This window comes from Leuresthes tenuis, unplaced genomic scaffold (assembly GCF_036924035.1).
Source record: "Leuresthes tenuis unplaced genomic scaffold, fLeuTen1.0.hap1 SCAF_10, whole genome shotgun sequence".
NCBI lineage: Eukaryota > Metazoa > Chordata > Actinopteri > Atheriniformes > Atherinopsidae > Leuresthes > Leuresthes tenuis.
The window spans coordinates 7,030,971-7,057,215 of NW_027325364.1; the positions used below are offsets into that span (position 1 = coordinate 7,030,971).

The window sequence follows — 26,245 nt, forward strand, 5'->3', positions numbered from 1 at the left end:
TTATTCAAGTCCTTACAACTGCAACAGCTTTTTAGGCAGCGAGACCAACGAGAAATCCGACTAGGAAGTCAAAATTAATAAAAGTAAGAAACTATAATACCAGCGATAATATCCTTAAGGCTGAAAAAGAACAACTAGAGGAAATCAGTTGTGTTCAGGAGCATCAACACTCAGGTAATTTATTTAATGTCGTATTTGTTTTTTTTTGTTTTTCTTATCTATCTATCTATATACTTATTTATTCGTGTGGGTTTCTATGGGAATTTCAAACTTTTACACTAGGTTAACTTAAGTTACAGTTGTAAAATAAAAAATGATGATGAATAGATGGTACATGATACACCAATTATGCAAGTTCAGTGAGCACAAACTACATGCAAACTTTATTTTTGGTTCCTGGGAAGAGAAACATTTGGGCTCTTTAAACTTTAATGTGTTAAATTTCACTACAAGTCACAAGTAGCATTAAAACCATGACAAAGTGATGGGGACTTTTTTAATTAATCCAGCATCACTTAATATATCCAGTTCTCTGTTTCTTTCTTCATTAAATAAAACTAAGCAGATAACTAACAATTATAGTTCTCTAATGTAAATTAACTGATGCCATCCCGATCAAGGTTCCATGAAGGATGTATTTAGAATTGTTATGATGTGCGATGATATATATATTTAAAAAAAATATATATATTTTTTTATTTTTAACAGAGCCTCACGGTACAAATCAGTTTGTGTTTTCAGACCACAAGTTCTTCCAGTTTGGTTCACAGACTCAGATTTTAAAAGCAGCAGTTAAAGCTCTATCGATGCTATTTCTTGCTCCACAACTTTGTTCTGATCAGTTTGGTTAACAGCCGAACAAGAAGGGAAACTTTACAGAAAAAGTGTATTAACATCTGTACGCATTAACTACTCAGATGATTTTGGTGCTTTTGTTCAGCATGTTGTGGGCTGTCTGTCATTTGTTTGGATTTTAGAACAGATTTATTTTTCCCTCGGCCAGTTTTTTTCCTCATTTTGTACTGTTTGGGAAACTGTGAATTCACCAAAAGCAATAGTGGGATATGCTAAATATGTTGCACTGTTATTTATCTCTATGCTGTGAATGTAAAACATCCCCCTGTAAGTGACGTGACCAAAGCTCTAGTTTTTTCTATATTTTATAAAACCAAAAACCATTAAATGAGCTTTCAATCTTAAACCAGTCGGCTTAATTTATCTTTATTTCTGTATCTGTTAATGACACACTGTATGTAACAGTCAGACTTACTTGTAAAAGAAAAATACTAGTTGAGCATTATTGGCTTATTAAATTCTTCCGTTATGCAACATAGATAACTAATTAAGAAATTTAGTGTTAATAGCAAAGCAAAAACCATGATCAAAAGTTTTTCAGTTTTCAGTCTTGGGGTAAAGCAAACATCTAAAACTAAAGTTAGGCTGAGATACAGAGGGAAAAGGTTGGACACTGTTGACAAGTGATATAACTTTACCCTCAGATCTGCAGGGCTTACTGAATTTATGGGGCCCAAAACAAAATGCCAGGGTTGTGTTTTCAGACACCCAAATATATGCTCTCAAGCACAGAAGAAAGGAGATTTTAGATGATCTGAATCTAGGCTACTTCTGGGATAATTTCTCCAAAAATAAATAGAATAAAATCCTAACCAAGTCTTGAAAAAGTGACGACTGACAAACTGGAGACTCGGGTTAAAAAAACATTAGTTTATGTGAAACATATTTTAAAGCACATCACATGCATTTAAGATTCTTTACATGATATTTACAGAGCATTATTTATTTATTCATTCTTGGTTTAAAAGAGAAAACAGCAAATGGGAGGAGGGAATTGGGTGGGGAATAATTTACTTTTGATTCATCAAATTACGAGACATTTGACTGAATCCTTTCCAGCAGAGTTTGGATATTTATGAAGCTGACCCTCTATAGGAAGTTAGTGTTTACTTGAAGCCTTTTCTGGCTTCAAGTAAACACTTGAAGGTTATATGTCATCTGGTTTCTGCATAGAGATCTCAATAGGGCGCCTCATGGTACTATAGACTGACCATTTCACCCCGGCTTTTAAACAAACCAGTGTCATAAATGTACTTGAAATATTTTTCTCCATTAAAACCAGCTCCCATCTGTGTTGTCACTGGGATGAACCATGACGCTGTCACCAGAAACTCTATGCTCCCGTGGTGGTCCATGGTCCTCCTGCTCCGGCTCAGATTTTTGTACTTGCGGGTCTTTTTACCAAACCTTGCTCTTTGCGCATCACAGGCGCATGAATGCTGCAGTCCCGTGCCTCGCAAAATCCCGGCACGCCTGCCATTCCAACCATTCCGGAAGGACCCACGGGGCCGGGAAAACCACGAGGCCCGCGGGGACCCTCCATACCGTTTTTGGGTTCAGCGGGGTCACCCGGCAAACCTGGAAAAGGTCATTATAAAAATGTAGAGGTCAGCAGAGTCTCTCTTTAAAACTGCTAAAAAATTTACATCAGTAAATAAAAGCTAACGGTTCATTTCAAAACTTTAGAAAAACAATGTATGATTTAAAATATTGAACTACAGTGGGAATAAGACACCTGTTATCCTTGAAAAAAAACATTTAGTTCCACTTAACTGAGAGGAAATGAAGGTATTTAGTACAGATTTTGTTTTGCCTTCTTGAGGAAGCATTTTGTTATCAGGACAGGAGTTAGTGTGTGAAGAGGAGGAGTATCACACCTCTGAGTCCCTGTGGTCCATCTGGTCCTGGTAGGCCTTTACCTGGATCACCTGTGAGGCCTTTAGGTCCCTTCTGACCTGTTGGGAAAACACAAAGAGTTTGTAGGAAAAAGATTAAAATTTTTGTTTTGTGCCTTAAAATTGCTAAATTACTCCTTCAAAGTGCTTAATTTGTCCCTAAACAACATCTCCACGTAATCTGCGTTATATGTTTACACAGAATATAGAGGAAACAACTGGAATAAAGGAGTTAATTTATGTAATTCTAAAAAATGTGAAATAAAACTGAATGTTACATAACTCTTAATTTCTCTTAATTTACTTAACAAATATGAATGGATCCACCGGGAGGCTTATTTACACGGCTTTACCAGAGCTTAACAGTTTAACCATTTTGAAACTAAAAGTGAAACTGGAAAAATATAAAGTATGAACAGCTGATCTTACCTCTGTCGCCCTGAGCTCCCTTCTGCCCCTCCAGCCCTCTGTCACCTTGAACACCTCTGGCTCCCTTTGCCCCAGCTTTTCCAGATTTACCCTGATAAATGGAGGCATAAATTGTTAAAATTCCTCCAGATTACCACCAGATTCAATATAATTGTGATATCATCACGATTCTATCAGCATTTTTCATAATTCTAGATGCAGTATTGGATAATATACCATTTTATTATACTGAAGACAACATAAGAAATAGAGTATATTTCCTGTAGCAGTGTTTCATTTTACTTCTACTTTGTAAAATCTTAGACAAATCTTAGACATATATTAAACAATTGAATGAACAGTTTTCTTGTTGTTTACTGCTTTCACAAAGACAGTTTTGACTCGTTCATCAGAAACTTGCTGCCAAACAAGATGAAAAAGATGAAAAATGTTGGATGTGTGCAGAAATGAAAACCAGTGGGAATCGTTCATCTTTAAAAATCTTCAAACTCTCATTAAGTTGATCAGAAAACTAAGCACAACAGACTGTTTATCCCCAGCAGAACCTGGAGAGAACCTGCAGTGAAACTTACGACTTTGCCCGGTGGTCCCGCTTGTCCTCCGGCTCCCGGGGGCCCGATTAGTGTCCGGTTATTGATGGGACAACCCTGGGAGCATTTGGCTCGGATCGACTGGGCATACTGTGAAATCTGGGCCGTGACCACTCCTCTGCAGAGCTGCAGGACCTGCTCATCAGTCAGACCGGGACCCTGTGGGACCCAAACCACTCAGTTCAGCTCCTCTGCCTCTCTGATTCAAAACACCACCTTAACCCATCAAGCAACTGCAGTATAATCTGTATTCGAGTTTAACAAGTTATTAAGGCTAGTGCTATTGAGCCCACTGGAGACGGCTCTCATTTGAACTTAAATTTAAGCTGAGATAAACTGAGCTCTTGTTTTATTAGAAAAACCCAAAACCAAGAATATTTTAAATTCACTCTGATGAATCACAAAGAAAAACTGCAAATTCTTACTTTTTGGAACTTGTACCATCAAATTTTTTGTGATTTTCCATGAAAAACGCATTAATGCGTTTAAATGCTGAAAAGAATAGCTGCAGATTTATTTATTAACTGTTGTTAACGGTTAATAAAACTGTCAGGCTGTCGTATTAGCTTGGGTTATATATGGAGCCTTTAGATTGAGCAGAACTTCAAATTCAAATACGCCTGCAACAGTTTTCTGAGAGCAAACAAAAGAAATTCATTAAAAATGATATTTAGAAGCTTAAAAGTAAATTGAGGCGGGGTCAGCAGTCTTAATGAAGGTTTTTTAAAGTTCGTCTTCGTGTAGATGTTACTCACAGATGGGCCTCGAACTCCTTTTGGTCCTGCTTGGCCTTTAACGCCCAGGTCACCGATTGGACCGCGCTCTCCTCTGGTCCCTGGGATGCCAGGGGGTCCAACAGGGCCGGGGACGCCGGTACGACCGCCCGATCCTTTTAGTCCTCGCTGTCAAAATTTTAAAATTTAAAAAAAAGGGAATGAAAGTGAATGTCTGACCCTTGTGCACATACTATGTGTTTGTACTGTTTATTGTGCATTCTTATGTACCTACATGCTGCTTTATATGTTATATTTACCACAGTTACGTCGGGTTAGTTTATAATACAGCAGACGATTAGTAATATATATAAATATATACTACATGTGCACCTCTTCCAATGTCTGTTCAAATGCTAAACTATGTTTCACTGCATTAACACTTTGTTGGCTCTAATTCAGGCAGGACTGTTACTCAGGAACATGACGATATGTTGCTTTACAAAATGTTTTCTCTAAATAGAATTATCTCACACAACTATTAGTGAAAACTAACCACAGGAGTCAAATGAGTGTTGATGTAACAACATGTATCATTGTATGATGCCTGATCATTTTTCACATGTTTGTTCAAGTCACAAGTAGATGTTGTAATCCAGCATTACTCTGTGTGGACAAATGTATGCACAGGCTTGTTTTCTTTAATGGTTTGGGCTCTTTCATTCCACTGAGAGCAAATGTTCATGATATTTTTCAGACATACGCTGATATTTTAGTTTTAAACTTTGCACTGGAAGATTGGGGTTGAACTTTTTTCCTGTTTCATCATTACAATGACCCCGGTGCACACATCCAGCTCCATAGTTAAATGGTTCTCTGACTTTGGGGTGAAGAAGGTGACTCTGGCTGCTAATCAGACCATATAACCCATAAATATTTACATGTAGCTATGCTGATGGGTTTGCATGATTATGGAAATTCGGTGTATATAGAATCAAAACAGATTCTATTATTAGTATTTCTTTTTAAATTTACACATATAATCTTAATTCATAAAAGTTGTTTTGAAGAGTAACCATTTATCTGAATTTCATCATTCTACTGAAAAGGGCATTAGTGGAGCTGTTTCCTGTTTCAGAAACTCCACCCGGGGCAGATATGTGTGAATTTCTATGACATCATTGTAAAAAGAGTGGAAATCCTATCATCACCTGTCCTTTGTCTCCACGATCACCTCCGCCTCCCTGAAAGATAAAATAATAAGGAACTAACTAATCTGCAAAATGTCCCAGGAAGTGTAGGAAGAGAAAATGAAATGGAGAGTACCGTAAGTGGAACAACAGTTGCATCACCTTACCATCAACCTGAAAGATTTACCTTTTGTCCTTTTTCCCCTTTACCTCCCTTCTTCCCTGCGGCACCCTGCGGATAAACAATGCATTGTGAAAGAGGAAGTTGTAATATCAGTCAAAGATAGTTTCACAAAAACAAAAACAGCAGCTGACTGGTCCTACATGAGTCACAGCCGATCATATCACACTACCGCTTTTAAAACAGGTCAAACCACTTGCAATAGAAAATGTCAACAGACGACAGGGAATTCCCATTCGTCATTTATATAGGTCAGGGGTTATCTACTTGAACTGTTTGGTTTTGGTAATGGCCTTCAGAGGGACAGTTTATATGGCATGCAGCTCAGAAAGCAAAGTGGTCATTCTTCACTCAGAAAGTTTATGGATCCATCCCTAACCCAAAGACACTGAACCCCAAATTGCCATGCAATGTTCCTCACTTACAAGTTGCTTTGGATAAACATGGCTGCTCACTGAATGTTTTAAGTTTGTTAGGACCAAATCTGAGCTGACGTTTGCAGGATGTTTAAGTACAGCATGGAAATTTGTGTTTGGACGAATAAGCAAGAGCTTTGACCAGTGATCCATCTCGTGATCTACCCCTAAAATATAGCCAAAATGCAGCGTTTTATCATTTCATGATAAGCTTATCAGGGTGATGCATCAGAAATCCAAATCCTGTAAGATCCATGAATGAATAACTATTATTCTACCAAGTGAGGAATGTATGTTAGCTTCTAGTTACTTAATAGCTTATCTATCATCAGAAACAGCTGTGATGGGCGCTTTCTACGTTCTGTCGGCTTGCTGAAGTGTAAAGATAAGTCTTCACTGCATGCTGCTGGATGCAGGTGATTACAATTCATAACTGAAATGATTGCCTGAATGCACAGGAGAGGTAGCAACTACTGTAACACCAAATTCATCTATCATTTAAAAGCTTTGATGGTGCTGGGAGCATAAGACCAGATATATATTTCTAATTCTTTCCTTTTAATTAGACCAGCTTCTGATCATTTTCTATTCTTCTACATGAACTTATGAAGTACATCAGGGGCTGAAGTGAGATTTTTGATGAGCACTCACTTCTAATGTTCATCCTATCCTATTTACTTTCCTTTTCATAGCACTGTTTTCAAAATGTTGTAAAAGAACTCACCTTCTCTCCATCAGACCCCGTCTCACCTTTGGCGCCCTGGAGGAGAGGCATTAGTTAAACACATAACCCAGAAATACAAGCACATTTTATACGTCAAAAGTAGTTCAAAACTAAAAGTGTGGTAGTGAAGTCTTGACTGGAGTCAAAATGTTCACAGCAAACTCAACAAATGTACTATAGTTCAACATAGTATGAGTAAACAGATACACTTAAAAGTAGGTACTAGCTTTTTTTTTTTAGACCTGCTTTAAGGCGTGTTGCCATAGTAACTCCTCAAAAATGTATCCACATTCACTATGAAACAAATGTTGTACTTTCTAAATTGAAGGATTGTAGATATTACAGCTGCATGGCATTGTGGGAAATTTGTGGCTGCACAGAGTCCAGTACCTGCTGCCTCATAGCTTTTACTTAGGCTTTCATTTCAGAGCCTTTATGTATGCACCATGTCTGTAAACTAAAACAATATATGACAGCTGGATCCACTCATATGGAAGAACCATATGACATCTGATATCAATAGGAAATCCCAGTATTAATAACTGCAGCTTCTTTGGTGTTATTGTTTGCATCGTTTACTGTTTGACGTTCTGTGTACACACAGTCTGTCCCTGGAGGCCCTTAGGTCCTGGTTTTCCTGGTGTTCCAGCATCTCCTGGCTCTCCTTGAGCTCCCTGTTGGACAAAAGTTTACAGTGTTTATGTATCTTTTTAAGGTAGGGCTCTTTATATGTCTCATATACTTTTATTTGGTTTTGGATTGTGTGTTTAATGCTGAACTATAATAGTACTGAAGTAATAAACAACACAATATAAACGTAATAAAAGAATAACGATGAAAAGAAAAACAAGATAAACTTAACTTGGCTGTAACTTATAAAACACAGTTAAGATGAATAAAGCTATTATAAGGAAAAGAAAGACAGCAGGTCTTTTTATTGTGGCAGACATTAAGATTTGATATAAAGATATGACTAGACAGTGACTTATAAAGTAAACAAACAGTCATAAGACTGTTTGCATTATTATGCCACTGACAGTTTCAAAGAAAAGCTCCAGGCTTTTGGGGAAATTATCTTTAGTGGTTTGACATTTTGACTGATATCTGTTTAGTGGCCGAAAGGTTTCACTCAGACGTTTCAACATCAAGGCAAGCATGAGAAAATAAACATGTCCCCTTCTGTATAAACCTGAACATTTCTTGTGGAGTACCGCAAGGTTCAAGACAAGGCCCAGTTTAATGGTGTTTTATGGTCTGTCTTGATTTATTTAGATTGTTTTTATTTGGGCAACTCTCTTTCAGATGATACCCTCAGTCACACTGTCTCAACACTGTAAATCGTGAGGTCCTTGAACTTTTCCCTTCAAGACCTATTTCAAATTATGTTCATTGCTCTTTCTGTCACTTTCCATACCCACTAGAATAGGCCAGTCCATCACAGGAAACTCTGCTATCTACGTCAAACTAACTAACTACTCTTTGGAGATATTTAACACATACTTTTCTAACATTTATCTTGTCTATAATTACAGAGTCTCCATTTGTCCCCACACATGCAGTAAAAACACGATATGGCTTCATTCACCAGTAAAAACTTTTCATACAGAATTTCAAGAAATGCCACCTCCCAACGTCCAAAAACATGCATGTCAGGTTAATTGGTGACTCTAAATTGTCCCTACGAGTGAGTTTGAGTGTGCATGGCTGTTTGTTTCTGTGTGGCCCTGTGATGGACTGGCAACCTGTCCAGGATGTACCCTGCCTGTTGCCCAATGACAACTGGGATAGACTCCAGCCCCCCCAACAACCCCAAATTGGATTAAGCAGGTATAGAAAATGGATGGATAAATTAAGATATACATACATACATTTACATACTCGTGCCAACTGTCGTGCTCTTTGTATAGACTGAAAAACAGTTATCCAGAACCAAAAGGGCAACACTTCTGCTTTTCTGAGAGTTTTAAGAAAACAGAACCCACAAAGTGTTATTTGTCTTTATTTTTCTCTCTTAGGGACATTCCCTTTTCTGGTTCCACTGAACCAGAGCTTCTGATGTTCACAACTATATTGTGACATTTATTTCTGTGGTAACTTCATAATAACTCCCTTTACAAAACATCTAAAAACTCCCATTATATTATGTTGTATTTTATTTCCTCTTACAGTTTTTTTCTGTAGAATTTTACCACTCTACTTGTGACTTACTGATCTGCTCAGTGTAAATAGATGAGACATTTTAACTTGTAAGCATAGTGTAGGTGTCCTAAAGTGAGTATAAAACAGTGGAGTGAAAATCCTGTTAATCAAACATGAAATTACCTTTATCTTAAATCTTTACGTTCCAGATCAGACATGCGATCATCTATTTTTCCAAAACTAGCTCAGTTTCATTAGCCAATTTGTGTAAATCTAATAAACGAATTCCAATACAGTTTTTTCCATTTGTCATTTATTTCAGTTCAGTTCAGTTAATGGTATTTCTATTTCACCTTTCCACAACAAAAACACTCTCCAGGTACTCTACATAACGGTGAAATGCAGTAATTCAACAATTACCTATTGATTAAGCACTTCCCAAGAGAGGGGAGAGAACATTTTTCATAATATCTTGATTTGAATCAAATAATCATATCATCTTGTTGTTTTTACATGAAATTGTCTAAATAAAAAGCTCACACAAGTCTTAAATTTACTGGTTTGCACATTGTTGCTTTCCTTGTGAAGGATATCTGAGTTTAAGGAATGAATACAACAATAAAAGTGTTTTTGCTTTTGTCACCAGGAGCTATCTGCTCCACTGAATCCAAAGCCAACTGATTTTCACTTTGTAAAGATTGTAGAAAACATACTCTGAACACTGATTTCCCTGAGCGTGAAGATGCCCCAGAGATTTAGCATATTCACAAATGATTGCAGAATTTTCCAGGCTTAAAAGTGTGATAGTGGTAAAACAAAAGATGTGGTGTTGCACATGAGTCAACCAACACCGTTTCAAAATGCTTCTGATAAAGGTTTCTATTATAAGTTTGTCGCCCTTGTGGCCCCTGGCAGAGGTAATTTAGTTGAATTTGAATATGTTGCTAGTTCACTGGCAGAAGGATATAGATGTCTTTCAGAAGACAATTGATTTACTTTTTAGAGTCTGTCAGTGGTTATTTGTAAGGAGTGATTTGTGAGTTTATGGTGATTTGTTGCTGATTTGATCAATTAATAAGAATAAAGAAAAATTTTAAAAAAGCCTCAGAAATCACATTGAAAAGTAAAAGATACATGAATTTGCTGATGAATAAATCTGTACTTAAGAAAAGCTGAGTGGCATGTCCTGATTGTGATGAATTTTCACAGGTAAAGCTCCAAAAGTGGCTTCTCATGGCTGTTTTCACAAATTCATCAATACATTTGATGTAGGATGCAGTTTTCAATTCTGTTAGTACAATTTACAGCCCAAAATTGTTTGAACTATCCAGTTCAACCCATAGAGCTGAAATGAAGCCTGATGTGCTCTTGAATCTTCAGATTTCTCTCTCGTCCATCCATAACAGTGTACTACTGTTTAAACTGAACTGTTTGTTATGTACAACGCTGCTGAAATGAGGCATTAATGTGGAATAATTTACAGGTAGAGTCAGTGAAGACACTTGGGATGGGTTCAAATATTTGTCGGTCTATAAACTGTCACTCCAGTGAATCACATAAATGTTGCGCTCTTGGAAGCAGGACGCTCATTTGATGGTGCGCACTCACCGCTCTGCCCAGTCTGCCACGAGGTCCTCTCACACCACGATCCCCTTTGCTGCCCTGCAAATGCAGAACAGGTATGAATCAACTAGAAGAGAAAGATGTTCAAAAGTATGAGCAGACAACATACAGTATAATGTTTCTTTTGTTATAATTGGATATTTTTCATGGTTTAGGATGACTTTGTGGGACTTTTGCCTTCATTACTTAATGGCATACAGAAGTTGGGCTGCACGGTGTCACATCTTTGAATCATGGGTGGACCTTTTTTACTTAAACTTCCTTTAAGTAATCAACACTTCTGTGTTTCTAAAGGGTAAGTTTTGGCACCAATGAGCATTTCTGTTGAATGCTTTCATAGTTTCTGATGCATTCATAGATTTGAATCAATATTGAAGAGAGCAAATGGTGGGAGCGGGTTAGATCAAACATCCAAAGCTCCTGCCCCCCATTATCTCATCTAAAGAAAGGCATCATTCATTTCTCATTACTGAGTCATCTGCAGAAGATAAACTGGAAAAAAGGGGGTAATTTGACTTTTTCAGAAGCTTGATCATCTCAGAAGTAAAAGGTTGAGCTTAGTAGAACTGATGATGATTTTAGCATTATGAATCAATTTACTGTTGGATTTTGAAGAGATGTTTTTGAGAATTTTTATCTTGATTGCAGCACTAAATAATTAATTTCTATAATATGAAACTAAAAGGTTATGATGTGATTAAGACGTAGAAAAAGAAAATGTAAGCTGAGAACCAGTCGTTGTTACTGATATTTGCAACAATGAGCAAAAACAAAAGAAATACCTTAACACCAAAAAATCCAGGCTCTCCCATCAACCCTGGGACTCCTATAGGACCCTGAGGAATGAAAGGAAGTAGATTTAGTTTCACTAATAAAAAAAAAGATGATTCAGTAGTTTTCAAAGAGTTTCTGCTCTGAATTTAGTCCACTCACATCTTCTCCAGGGTCACCGTCACTGCCTGGAAGGCCACCCTGACCTTTAGTGCCCTGAGAGACAGAGGAAGAGGAGGGCATTAACAAAGAGAAAACACAACCTTGACTTCAGTAATGTGGAATCATTACGGTGAGATAGCAAACGTTCTAAATGATATATTGAAATGCATTACAAGACTTTTGAAAAAGTAGCTTATTTAAATTCTTTGTGAAGAAGGTTCAAGGTTCATCACCCATGCTGATGATGCTGGCAAGTCAGAGCTGAGATCATTCATCGTCTAACTCACTGAAAACAGTCTCTGTGGTAATCACAGCCTTATTTTTGTAGGTCAGGTTTTTAGAGGTGCAACAGTTGCTTGCCAATTCTTACTTGGTTTAAGTAAATTTCTAAAGCTATAAATGTTCAGTATTTCTTTGTCGCTAATTCTCAAAATGTAACATTGTCTCAATCAGTTTGACGTGTGTGTGAATTGGACATTTTGGGGGTTTTTGAACATTTTTTGGGACTAAATGATGTACTTGACGGTTTCACATTGAGCTCAGTTATCTTTGAGATTACCCACCCAAAAAAGATCAGTTATTTAAAAAAATACTGACAAATGAAGTGTAGAGAAGAAAACAACCCCAGAGACTGCTGCATTTATCTTTCTGTTGATGTCTAATTAATGTATGTATGGTACTAACTGTGTGTACTTCATGAATGCTCTTTATGTACATAAAGTTCATAATAGTATATTGAACAAAGAGGAAATAATTAAATAAATAACTGAAAGGCCTGTGATTAGGAGGGGCCACTTAACAAAGTCAGATTGCTCCGGAGCAGTCTCATTGCACATTTAGCCTGTATTTTCATGTTGACTAAATAAATACACCCTGATTGCACTTTGCAGTCTACAGAAGATTATTTTGGACTCATCTTGTCTCTTGACTCTATTGGTGCCACTGATAAAATAGAAAATTATCTTTGAGAACTATCAAGACCAGAGTTGGAACCTGCATCCCGGTCTGACTGAGGTAGAAATGACATCCATCTCTCACTCGATATAATGTGTCCTAACACAGGACCCTGTGTTTGATGTAAACCAGATGCTGTGACTTAGTACATATACAGAAAATGCAAACCGAAAAGCAACTCGCTTTAATTAACATCTCTTGTATTTACTTTTACTCTTGTATTTAATCTTACTTGAGTTGGTTTTGCTTTCTTTATCTATAGTCTAAGGTGACATTGCATTACATGACACAAACATTGCAAAATGCTCCCACAGCACTGTAATAAGTGCACTCATGAGTTAGTCATGAGTAAAAATGCCTGGAGTCATTTTAGTCCCACAGAACGCAACCACAGAGAGTACTTGGGGAAATTATTAAAAAAATCCTCTCGAGACGACGTGGTTTCATTTTCTACTCTGTAACATAGTTTCAGCAAGCACTCACTTCTGGTTTCTACTTTACAGCGACAGTCTGACAGTCTGTCTGTGTTAGTCAGAGTATGCTGTTAGAAAAAAAAAAGTAGAGGCTTTATCTTTGTATAACTCATGCTAACAAACAAAACAAAAGTCCTCTTTCTGACACATCTGTCACATTTAGAGTCAGATGGTACACGAGATGGAAGAGAAGACTTCCCTCCTTGTGATTATTTGAATAACTTGGTCATACAAACAAAGTTGGTTTCGTTAGGATAAAAAAAATAAACGTGTAAACGTGATTATAAGACATTTTTGTGTCAAATAAGTGTATTAAAATAATAATTATTTTACATCAAAATGAGCAATCTATATTTAAAGATTCGGTAGCTCCTGCTTTCCTCCTGCCATGTTGCATCACTGCGTTACCACAGTAGCTTGGAAGAGACAGACTAAACACTGGCTCAGTGGGTGCCATTATGATCATCATGTTTTCTAATGCAAGTAGAGGAGGATGGTGAGATTGGGTTAATCACATTGTTGCAATCTGCAGTTTTGCTGCTAGATGTTTGTAAAACCAACACACTGGACATAAACTTAACATGAACTGTTCCTAGTTATCAAATAGTGATCATATTTCTCACATACTGTACACACACACTGTTATGTCAGAATTACCTATCAATTGATCACAAGGAAAAAAAAGCTGTTTATCCTCTACGGGTTCCCAAAATGGAAGAAACGATTCAGGAATTTGTTATAAAGGAGTATCGGACTACTTTTAAACAGTATGTTTAAGACAAGATGTTGGTTTGAAGCACTTTTCTGATGTTTAGTTGTTCATTACTAGATACTCACTCATTTAAAGTCACAAATTGTCTCCTCAGGTGATAGAGGGGCTAGTATATAGGTTTTATTAGCTCTCGTGAATGCAAAACCAGCTGCTTTCCTCTGTTTCCAGACCAGATCTAACCATATCCCGACTCCCCGTCTGAACTAGATAACAAACATGAAATGGAGCTCTGCTCTCAACTTACATTTAGAAAGATCGCAAGTTAGTATATTCACAAACTTTTCCTTAAACTTTGTCAATATGCTACAAAATTTAAAGCCTTTGTAATACTAATTTGCTTTGAAACATAACATCTTTACTCTCATAACCTCTGAAACACAGTTCTGAATTGTGGGTTAGAGCGTTAAATTGTTTTTGTGTACAAAATTGTTTGATCAGGTCAGAAAGGCTGGATCTCATTCCCAACACGAATGTTAAAAATACTAGTTTATTATACCATCTAGTTGTGCGTGTTTCATCTAGTCAGCAGCTATTCTGCCTTTGTCAGGTAAATGTATTTTCTCCAGACACCAGAATGGTCCATATCTGAAATCCGTAGGAATGATGAGAAGGAGAAAAGGTGGACTAATTTTGGGAAGAGACAAAGTACAAAGCTGTTCTGTTTATCAGAAGGCTACGTATTAAGTTCTCATAGAACCAGAGTTACACCTAGCTGATTGATTTTATGAAGGATGCTGATGAACAGCATTAATCAAATGTGTCCACTTTCATTTAAATAAAAGAACAGACTAACTATCTAAAGACTTAAAAGTACCATCTCCAGGCTAAAATGTTCAATAAACATTGATAGATAAGCTGAAGCTTATCTAAGCTACCATTAGTGGTTGTAAAACCTACACAGGTTACAGGTCAGTCACATGACTAACTCTGAATTATCATAACGTGGTCAGAAATTTAGGAATGTAGAAAATTTAGGAAAATCATGCAATCACTTTAAACAAATCAGCTTGTGCTGTATGATGCAATAATTTCATCCAAAAAGTTAGATGATTTGATTTCATTTGAGTTTTTTTGTTTGTTGTTTGACTAACTTCAGTGATATGAAGACAGTTTGGCTGTTTTCATAGCATTACAAACTTTGCTCAGTGGGTGGTGTTGGAGGAAGAACTACGAAATGCCCAAAATCAAATGAAAATCATCAGCTGTGGAGTACAAATGTGTAAGAACTAAAATCCAAATTCCAGACATCTGAAGGGGAATTTACCCATTTACAGACTGACTCACATTCCTGTTATTGTACTGTACTGTACTATCTACAGTGCTTCAGTTTCCTTCCTGGAGTTAAAGAACAAAGGTCATCATTGGGAAAGTAAAACTCTCCACTGAAACACAGACTGATAAAGCATTAACAGCATTATGGTATGATACCATCCATACACACTCGCTACTGATGTATGTAAACTTTGAAATTACTCTGCAGAAACATCATCAAACAATCAAATGAAAACGCAGGAGCTGAAAACTCTATATATGTACCTTTGGTCCACCTGATCCGACGGCTCCGGGCTGCCCTGGATAGCCCTGGGAAAGACAAAGAGGAAAAAATCTGGAACAAAAACATCTCTATATGATAAAGACTAAATGATGCAATGGTGGAAAGTTAATTGAAAATCAAAGGAGTGCTGCTAATGTCAGGGTATAATCACACAAGGAGCCAATCAGACAAAGTAAATAAATGACTGAGCAAATTAAGTCTTCCTGTCACTTTAAGAGACGTCTGAGTGATGTAATCTGTAACTAAGAAAACAGCAACACTTGCTAAAGGAAGTTTGAGCCGCAACAAAAATAGCAACGCGTCACATGCTTATTTCAACATGTGTTGTAATGGAGAGAAAATAAGGAAGAAACGTGTTTCCAACAACTCTACATACAATTACCTCAATATTGAATTTATCATGATCTGGGAAGTGAACTCTTGAAATATGTTTGTATCTTAGTTCTTTGCAATGAGATATTTCAAGCCCAGAATAAAAAAACTGAATTAATTTTTATTGGCTCACAAGTAATTGTGAATTTCTTGGTCATATGTCATATGATAGGAAAAGATTCTGAAAGATAAATTTGATCAAATTCAAATCCCTAAAAGTTCAGGAGTTTAAATCGTTAAAATCACACCTCAGTAGTGAGAGATAATGACTGAGGAGGTGTCTTACTGTGTAGCCTCTCTCGCCGACGTCACCTGGAAATCCAGGTGCTCCTGTCTGACCCTGTGAGAGAAGACCTGATAGTTAGAGCGTGAACCCCTGCTGTTCAGCTGGTGGATATGCAACAACAGAACGACCACACATGTTTGGAATAAACTATTAAGAACAGGAAACGTCACTTATAATCAAATAAAATTTTTTTATGAAATTTGAACTTTCAGCTGAATGTCAGAGGAAACCAAAACCTTCTCTATTACAGGCCTTAAAGTTTAAACTCTTTACCTTCAGTCCATCTTTTCCCTGAGCACCCTGTTTACCTTGGTCCCCGCGAGACCCCTGAACAGAAAAAGTGCCAAAACAAATCATTTATCAAATATCAAATGGATGAATGGTGAAAAGTCAAATACAACAAACTGTTTATTCATAGATGTTTATGGATTTTAGGAGGACTGAGAATTCACAATTTCCATTCTGGGAAAAGAGGTGGAAGTGGTGGATGATTAATGATACCTGGGAGTTCACCTGCACAGCCGACTAGACTGAAATGCAACTTTAAGTCTATCTACAAGAAGGGACAGAACACAGTGTACTTAAAGGAAACTTAGGTCCTTCAGTGTCTGCACCAAGATGTTGCATATCTTGTACAGGGTGCGATGGAGAGTGCAGTCTGTTTGCAGCCATCTGTTTGAGCTGCAGCATCAGAGCCAGTGACTCAAAGAAACTGAACAAACGAAGGCTGGCTCTGTGCTGGGGACTGCTCTGGAGCACCGGGACCTGACCCGGAGAAGAATGCTGTATAATCTAATGAATCTAATGAACAATTCTGCCCACCCGCTACATAAGATAATGTTACCGAAGAGCAGAGTGCGTTAAGTCAGAGGCTTCCTCAGCTCCACTGCAACACAGAACAGGAGGTCATTCCTGCCAGCAGCAATAACTATACATAATGACAGCTTTCATTATGGAATTAATAAACTATCTTTAAATTTAATTTAATCTTTATACTAAATGGGTAGACACGAGAACCTAAGATGCGATAAGACCAGATGATATTTATCTAAAAACAAATAAACATAAAGTTGTTTAGCACCTCTGGGCCGATAGTTAAGTTGTGTTTTTGTGTTTCTGTCTGTCGTACATACTGTAAATATACCGAAGACCAGTCCAAAGATTAAACAAGATGCGTTACCTTGATACCTTTTCCGCCTTTTGATCCCGAAGGACCCAGGTCACCATGAGGCCCCTGGAACAAACACGACAAAAGTGATGACGCAAAATAAAAAAAGCAAATATTAAAAGTAGGAATTCAAATGGACACACTCAGTTGACACTAAAGTTCACAGCAATACTTTGAAAGTAAAAGCAAATACGATAAAACTGCCCAACATAAAACTAAATATATTAAAATGAGGATCTAAATGCATGCATGTTATTAAAACATCATGCAAAATATTTGGTTCTGTTATAGTCAGAAATAAGTGTTTCCATAAGAAAAAAAATAATAAGTGTTTGCATTTGAAATAATAAGCATTTGCAGGCTGTACAAACAAAAGTGTCTTCTGAGAGTGAAAGTGAAAATAAATTCAAGGTTCAGATCTAAATTGCCACAAACAAATATATAATTGTAATCTAGTCTTCAATCAGGGGTCACATTGATTATCAGTTGCAGCAGCTGCTTGCTGGTAAAGGCCCAAATTCACCATCTGCCTGCGCTGTTGCATCACCTGGCTGCATGAGGGCTGCAACAACATGGGAGGAAGCGGAGCCAAAAGTGTGGGTAATTTCCAAGAAAACATGTTGTCACCTGCTAAAAAGAAACTGGTTCACCTTGTTGGGTGGCAGTTGGTTTCCATAATGCTTCTTATTCCTCCCTCTAATCACCTTCATCATCTTACAAATACTTAAAAAAAGAGTTAAAAACTCCACTGGTAAAGTCCTGGTAAAACTGGCCTGTGAGGCTTTAAATCCAGGATCCAGATGGTGTGCTGTTTTAACAGCTCCACTATCTACAAAATAACAGCGAAGGCGTTGAAAAGTTAAAATACACAATTCACACTTAATTGATCAACATTTAAAGTCGACTCTACGCCTGGCTTTTTCGTTATTATTTTAAACTTATTACTTAATTCTCCTTCTAATGTATCTTAGGTTTTATTATTTTGGTTTTTTATATAAAAAACAGTTAGAGTAACTTCTATTCTAAACCTATCACTTCAAGCGTGGCGCAAAAGGAAGGTAACCTTTATTTACAATAACCAGTGTTGCTCAACATAATGTGAAATCATGGTTCAAAATGTTTCAGTGTGGGCAGATTATGATGCCACACTTTCTCTGGATTGCCTTCATGGGTTAGGTGATGTGTAGGTGATAATGTTTAAGTGGTGGTTTCCTTTTACGTATGAGGAGTTAAACTTTCCACCACAGAGGGGCTGAGCGGTAGCTGCGTTTCCTTACAGTCTCACCAGGAGCTCCGACTCCTCCACGGGGTCCCTCCATACCGACATCTCCCTGTGGACAGGAAGAAACGCCACAGTTACTCAGAGTTACGTCTACTGGGGCTACATCTGATGCTAGAGAACTAATGGTGATGAAAAACAAGGCAATATGGCCCACCTCAGTTTAAGATCAAAAACATAAAATATGCAAAGTTTCTAGACAGCAGTAAAAATGGGATAAATACACAGCTGGCATTTGTCTCTGTTTTGGGAGAGACTGCTGAGGCAAAGTTTTTCTGGTTAACGGTGATGCTTCTGCTGACACATCTCCACTCTTAAGGGTGAAAGTTGGCTCTGGTTTGAGCCCACCAAGTCAGCAGGGAGAGACTGTTGTAGTTTAGTAGGCAGTGAATTAAAATGGGGCTTGAGTGGATAACAGTTTAGTCTTAAAATAAGTCAGCCTTTTTAATTACAACTGTCAAACTATAACTTGGTATGCATTAGGTGTATGTTGTATATTTACCTTCAGACCGAGATCTCCACTCTCGCCTGGGTCACCTTGAAGTCCAGGTTCTCCCTGAAAGAATCAGTTCATAAACTGTTTGTTCACAGATGTTTTACAGCTGCTCATTCAATTAGAGCTATGTGAGGTGGGGTTCCAAAAGAATTTTTAGTGGGTAATCTTAGATTTACAGCAACATATTGCTTTCATATTGGTTTTGAATGTAAATGGCATATTTTAACTCTTTAAAACTAAAGTTTCATTAAAGTGTGGTTGGAAATTGTGAACTCACCATCCCTCCAGAGAAACCCGAAGCTCCTTCTTCCCCTTCACTTCCAGCATCACCCTGCAAATGGAGAGAACAAGAAACTAAAGATAAATAAAAAACTTAATAAAGCATAAGCAACTCACACAACAAGCACAGAGTTTTAAAAATACTTGAAAATAAATAACATAAATAACTCTATTATTTAATGCGTCTGATATCTAAAAGTGTACGAAACGGTAAGATATGCAATCTTGTTTGTTTAAATCTAGTTTTCACCTATTTTTCACTTTTTAAGCCTCTTTAAAGCTTAGAAGCAGAATGAACTGCTTACTTTCCTTTAGCTGCTTCCTTCTTGCTTTAGGTTTTTTGACTCTTTTCTTTTCTTGCCCTTTTTTAATTAAGGAGTGTGATATTTGGTTTCATTTTCATTTCTGTTAATCTTTTAGCTTTTAGCTTCCGTTTGTGTTGATTATAATAACATTATCATTTGTTGGCGATAGCCTGGAGGATAAGCTCATCTGTAAAGGCTGTCGTACCCGGTGCCATCATTGGGTTTACTTACAACTGGCCCCGTGTCTCCTCCTCTTCCTCTAACTCCTTTGGTTCCTTTATAACCCTAAACACACAACAAATACAAGTAAAATACAGTAAAACAGGACATGCAGTCGCTATGTTATTAACACTCTGGTAAGGTTCTTTCATTATCATGAAAATACAGCGTATTATTAAGGCCATCACCTCTCTGCCTTGAATTCCTGGATGACCCGTTTGACCCTGCAGACCTCTGGATCCCTGACAGGCAGACAAAAAGACTCAGATTAGGAATAAAAATCAACTGAAAATCAAGACAAACCTGCAGTGCTTGAAAGGCAAATTCTGCCACAAATAGCCAGAAACACCTGCTATGTTCTTTTTTTATATGCTAATTCTTTGTTTTCATTCTTATCTACAAGCAGGTGAAGGTGTGGAATAATCTGACTGGACGTTTAACTGGATGCAGCATCATTTTCTAACAATGTGAACAGAGTAAACAGACCAGGGATACTGTTCGATCGCTACAGAATCAAAAAAATGTCAAAATATGCCTTTTGTCTCATCGATTTGTCTCACCAATCAATAAACACAGGACAACAAATGAATAGAAAAACAGATGTGCGAGACTTAAAGGAAACTCATTGAATCCCCTGCTGTAGACGTATCTTTCAGGTTTTAATTCAGCATATGAATTGTAATTATCATCATGCTATTTTATATATTATATATATATATATATATTATATATATATATTTATATATTTCAGAGGAGTCTAAAAAACTTCATCCAGATGACATCAACTCAAATTCATAATGAATTCTTGAGTTTTTTGCTGGCTACCTTTGATTATCTTGCGAAGAAGAGGGAGGCGCTCAATCAGACGACTGGTAAACATTTATTTTCTAAAGCAATCTCTTTATTTCAGTAAAAAGAAATGATCCCAAAAAGGCTCACTCACATTTATTTTTGGTGGAATAACTTAAATGACAGCGATGACATGCAATGAGTTGATACCTTTGGTCCTGCGAATCCAGCAAAACCGGGTTCCCCTGGTTCACAGTTGCATTCTGTCGGGCCTTCCTCCCCGAGCGCAGCATCAACCCCCGACTCCTCGGAGGAGTCGGTGTCGGGTCCTGCTGGAGGGTATTCATACGGCACCTGAGGCACAGAATTATAGCATCATGTGGATCCTGGTTAAAATATATAGCGGAAAACATTATGAGGCCTAAAAGTGAATTTATTTAATGTGTTGTTTTAACTTGCGTCCATCGTGTTGATCCTGTTCAACTACTTTATCTCAAAAAGCTCTTTGTCACTTTACTTTTGAAAGTAAATTTTGCAAATATTTGCAGTTTCACTTAGCCGTTACCTAATAACTTATCCCCTAAATGTTATAACCGGAAGTGACACTGTTTCATTTTTCAAAGATGTTTTCTATAATCATTACGATTATATTACTGACAAATAACTGGCAATAAAAGCTGTCATTCAGAAGAAAAGCAAATAATGTCACTTTAAATTACCTTACTCAAAAAAATAAATGACATCTGTAACATTCAAAGTGACTAAACAAGCAGATCAATAGACCTGCTCTTATATCAAGGTTTATATGTCATCAAATTAATTCTACTCATTTTCAAGTTAATTTTGAAGCTTAAAGTTTTCAAACTCAAACAACTCTTTTTATATTCATTCTTTACATTAAAGAGTGGTGTTAAGGACCCATTTCAAGAAGGATTTTACCTAAATGTGAGTAACTGGTTGCAATGGAAACCAAACCTGGGTCTATTTCTGCTTTTTCCTTCCTGTTAAATGTACAACAATATTCATTTTACACAAAGAAAGGCTCATCAAAAGTCATATGACAGAGATTACATAATAGGTCTAGATGTGGTGACCGAAACTACCAACATTTCCTTTGAAAGTGCTGATCTAGTTGTTTGTTTGGGAATTCATAAATCTTCTCCTTGTGACAATATGAAGAGAGGATCAACTTATTTACAGTTGAAGGCGAAAAAAATCCGACTCAGGACAGGCAGAATGATTTAAAGGACTATTTGATTTCATAAAATTCTACTCAGTGACTTCTTCAGTAATTAAAATGTTATTAGTGATATTATGTTTGAAATAGTGGTCATGAAAACCTTCTCCCTACAAAGTTCATGAAGCGACTGGTGTTGAGCTTTTGGTCTAATTACATCTTCTTTATCAGTAGATGGAGTTTGTCACGGTTCTAATGGTTTTCCCAGATGCTCCACTCTTAATTTTCATAATGGTTGCCTTGGGAAGGGAAACCTCAAAATAAAAATACAAAGTTGGGTGATGTGATAAGACAAAAGCTCCAGATCAGCTACTAAATAGCCCCTTTGGGAAGATTGTTCTTTTGATAAAACTGATTTTGGAGCAGCTCTGACCACAGTTAAGACCTCCAGTCGTCAGCAGTCCCACCTGCATGGTCTCAGTGTCCTCCTTGGCATAGTGAGACTCGGTGGTGGTGGCAAAAGGAAAGACGTCCTCAGTGATCATGGTAACCTGAGTTTGGTCGTAGTCTTCCTCTACCTGTTGGTCCTCATAGCTGTGAGTCGGCTCAGGCTGATAATCTGAGAAAACAACATTTTGACATTTAGTGCTGGGACATCACACGGCGTATTTACAATAGATGGTCCTAGTTTTCAGTTAAAGGTTTATCATAAGGCAGAGTTCGCTGTGAGGGCCACTGGTCTCACCTGGTTGCCGAGAAGCTATGTTGTTATAATGGTCGACTGCAGACGACTGGTCGTAGGTGCGTTCCTCACCTACACAGAGGAATATCATTGGAATATCAGAACAGATTTCCTAGTTGAATTAACGTGAGAGTGGCTTGTTAATCTAGGTATATGATTTTGGCTTTGGGCGCAGGAGGTCCTGGATTAAAGCCCTAAATTTGCATGAATAGAATCCACAGACTTAAATAATGAGAACATGTAATTTGAGAGTAACTGTGGCTGTAAAATAAGACAAATGGACAAACATAAAGCAAAAACTAACAAATTCATCTGTGTTGACCGGATTTATTTCTATTAAATTATTGATCAGCACTCCCTGTAATTTGCTGATGAAAGCAGCTGAAACACTAGAATATTCAGTTTTTGTTTGTCCTTGAGTAAAAAAATAGGTTAAACAGTCATTTTGCATGGATTGCAGTGAGACAGTGTGTATGAGTTGGAAATAGTTAGAGTAGGACGAGTGGTGCTCAAAGAGCTGTATTGTGTGGCAGCTCTGACCTGAGTTGTATCCAGAATATTCTTGGCAGAAAGAGGAGACGACGCAGAGTAAAAGCACAAGGAGCCTTGAGAAGAGCTGCACCTGCAGAAAAAACAGCAGAAATTTCATATGAATGACATTTGGGTATGACGATCAGAGCAGCCCAGACATCAAACAGCCAGACAACTAGAGGGAAAACAGATTTTGACTTAGATATTTGAGTCAGCTATGCCAGCGACTCAAACTTTTTTTTTTTGGTATCAATTTGATGCCAATTTACTGAAAAAAAAACTGCATCAGTCACCACTGAGTCTCACAAACTAAGAACTCATGATAAAAAAATTAATGAAGTAAACTAAATCCATATATCTTTGTAATTTTGAATGAAATAATTACAGAATTTTGAACAAGGTTGATCATTTGTACTCAGTTCAGTGGGAGTAAACGGACTCTTTAGGGTGGATACGTTATAATGGATATTTGGATATTGTTTGTGTCATTGCTTGAAGATGATGTTTTATCATTGAAAAATATCTAGAACACAAGTGAACACGAGAAGCCATTTCTATAGTTCCTATAGTCACTTTATCCTATGTAGTCACACAGAACTGGAGCCTATCCCCGCCGCCTGTGGGTGAAAGGCGAGATACATCCTGGACAGGTCTTCAGTCACATGACTAACACAGACGCAGAGATCAGGTACACCTTGACTCACCAACACAGAATCACCTTAACATGTGTATATCTTAATCTAAGATTGTTGATAAATGAAAGTGCACATTTCATGCAACTGATTTGTATCCAGAGGGCGAGAAAAATAACTTTTGACAGCCAGAATGAAGAATAAATAGAGACTAATCCGACTAAGATGGTTGTCAAACAAAACTTCAAACACTTGAAAAACATTTCAGGATCATAACATATACTGCTGAGGGTTTTTGGGGTTACGAAAGAAAAAATAAATGGTCGTCCTTTGGAATGATTTGCTTTTGATTGATGGGATCATAAATTCCCCATTTTTTTCAATTTTCATTGAAACATTGATGAACACATCATAGGAGATGTGGGGCCTCGTGTCTTACCCAGGGACACTTTGACATTTGGACTAGAGAAACCAGGCATTGAACCACTGACCCCCTGACTGAGAGATCAGAATCTGGGTGCGCTGTCACAGCTCTATCTTCTGAGCCCCTGCTGCTCCAATGGGACTGCGCCGCTGAGTTCAGTCACATAAACCTAGATTTAGTTTAGCATTTCTTATTGACCCAAAACTATTTAAGTGATATTTTGATGTGCTTCGCACTCCTCCTGATCAACATTAACAGCTGGTTCAGGCCCAGTCCAGATGTAATATTTAAAGGAAACACACCTAAGGTTCACCTATAAGAGATGCATTATAAGCACGTAACATAAGTTTTAGATCAGCTTCAAAACAAACATCACTGTCCACACACAACTAATGCTTTTAAAACAAATCTGTCACAGCCATAAAGATGACATCCTCAGACTGCATATATGTGCATATACTAAAACCATGGTTATAATAACAGCTGTCTGAACCAGAGACTGCAGTCATAATCAGATTCTTTTAGATTCCGATTATGCTGAACTCAGCTGTTTCAAAAAACATTAAGCCACTCTTATGGTTAGATGATTTAATATTTGTTTTAGTAGGTGTAGTGCACGTAAAACAGCATTGGTTTTTGGATAGCGGAGTATTCGTCATAAATAAGAACAGAACAAACGACCACCATCCACAGATACAGAAAAATCCACAAGCACAGGTATGCAGCTGCAGGTACGTTAAAGAAGACATCTGCAGTCATGTGCATCAATGCAGCCTCATCTATCAGACTGTATCTTATGTGCTGCAAAGAAAAATTACAGAATTACGAAGGAGGTCATTTTACTGATGGACCTACTGACCTCTGAGCAGAGCTTTTGGCATCAAAAAGTATCACATAAGTATATAAAAGCAGATTAGTCTTTCAAGACTTGCAGAAATCTTTAGCTCTCCTGTGGCTGCAGAGGGTTTGAGTTGCTCAGAAGAGACGCAGCTGGTGTTTGGGTGAGAATTCAACAGACTGAGGTTTCTTTGTCAGAATGAAAGCCGCTGAGCTCTTCTCAGACTCATCTGACATTCCTAAAGCCGCTCTGTGAGCCTGAACACCAACCGAGGAAAAGCCTGCACCTTTAACCAGACAAGCTGCATACTGTTCTTTGATGCAAGGTCATCAAAAAATAAATGGAGAGTGGAGGAGGATAAAACCTCGACCATAACCGCAGCTTCCTTGTGTCAATCTCAGACTGAGTTTGTCAGAAAGAACATTTTGGAAAAAACATGGATGCATGTTCTGAAACCAAAAATAATCTAGAACATGCATCTTTATGTAACTGAGTTTTTTATATGAAGGAGAAACTTTAAAGAAATTCAGCACAGAGTGAACTGCACATCAGAGATGAACAACTAACAGCAAACAAACAAGAACATTTTCCAAATTTCTACAAGGCGCAGCCATGATGCATTGTAACTTAACATGTTGCATTGGGTAGTTTGGACATATATCTAAAAGGTCCTGGTGACAGCTGCAGTTTTGAGAGAATGGTGAAGTGGAATGAACTAATAATCCTGAACTGCAGGACCTCCGGGGCACTGAGGTGAGAAGCATCCTTCACTGACACGGCTTTGTTTCATATTTTACTTGCTCACACTTGTGCGTCATAAGATGAAAATTCCTATAATTATTTTGCTGTATTATGAACTAAAGAAAAAAGAACAAAGACAGTAAAGTGACTATAAAAAAAAACAATAAAAGTCAGCACTTTTATAATCAAAGATGATCCTCAGAAATGTCTTCAGAGTATAAAACTCTGCTCAGCTCCTTCCTTGTACAGAAGAAAAGATTACAGGCTTTGTATGGGTAGCAGAAAATAATCTTCATAAGACAATTCAAAGACCAAATATTGATGTATTTAAATGTTGAGGTCAGTGTGTCCCATCTGATTTCTCTAAGGGACACAGTGTTGAATTATATCGTCACAGGTGAGACTTTGTTGGCAGTATAGAACGAAGTCGATCTATAAGTGTTGGATGAATGGGTTTTGTAATGATACCTCTGATGTTGCTGCTCAAACATCAACGATTAAAAGAAAATGTGAATTTCGATAAAC

At 37.4% G+C, this 26,245-nt stretch overlaps 1 protein-coding gene across 1 annotated transcript; it reads right to left on the reverse strand.

Moving 5' to 3' along the window:
* Nucleotides 1-2,011: 2,011 nt before the first annotated feature.
* Nucleotides 2,012-19,368, reverse strand: LOC140315629 (uncharacterized). The gene is made up of 19 exons (XM_072393233.1): nt 19,321-19,368; nt 19,050-19,103; nt 18,546-18,599; nt 17,281-17,334; nt 16,374-16,427; nt 16,101-16,154; nt 15,424-15,468; nt 11,689-11,742; nt 11,538-11,591; nt 10,741-10,794; nt 7,596-7,667; nt 6,994-7,029; nt 5,860-5,904; nt 5,694-5,726; nt 4,525-4,671; nt 3,752-3,928; nt 3,180-3,270; nt 2,733-2,810; nt 2,012-2,433 (listed from the first exon to the last, which is right to left on the reverse strand). Exons 1-19 carry the CDS (start codon nt 19,321-19,323, stop codon nt 2,228-2,230), a joined length of 1,365 nt encoding a protein of 454 aa, XP_072249334.1. The 5' UTR covers nt 19,324-19,368; the 3' UTR covers nt 2,012-2,227.
* Nucleotides 19,369-26,245: the final 6,877 nt, after the last annotated feature.

Bases quoted from the DNA above. Each gene is read 5' to 3' on its own strand.
- LOC140315629 (XM_072393233.1), bottom strand. The intron at 5,905-6,993 runs GTGAGTTCTTTT...GTTTATCCGCAG, and splicing joins CGGGGTCTGATGGAGAGAAG to GGTGCCGCAGGGAAGAAGGG. The intron at 2,811-3,179 runs GTAAGATCAGCT...TTTTCCCAACAG, and splicing joins GGGAGCTCAGGGCGACAGAG to GTCAGAAGGGACCTAAAGGC.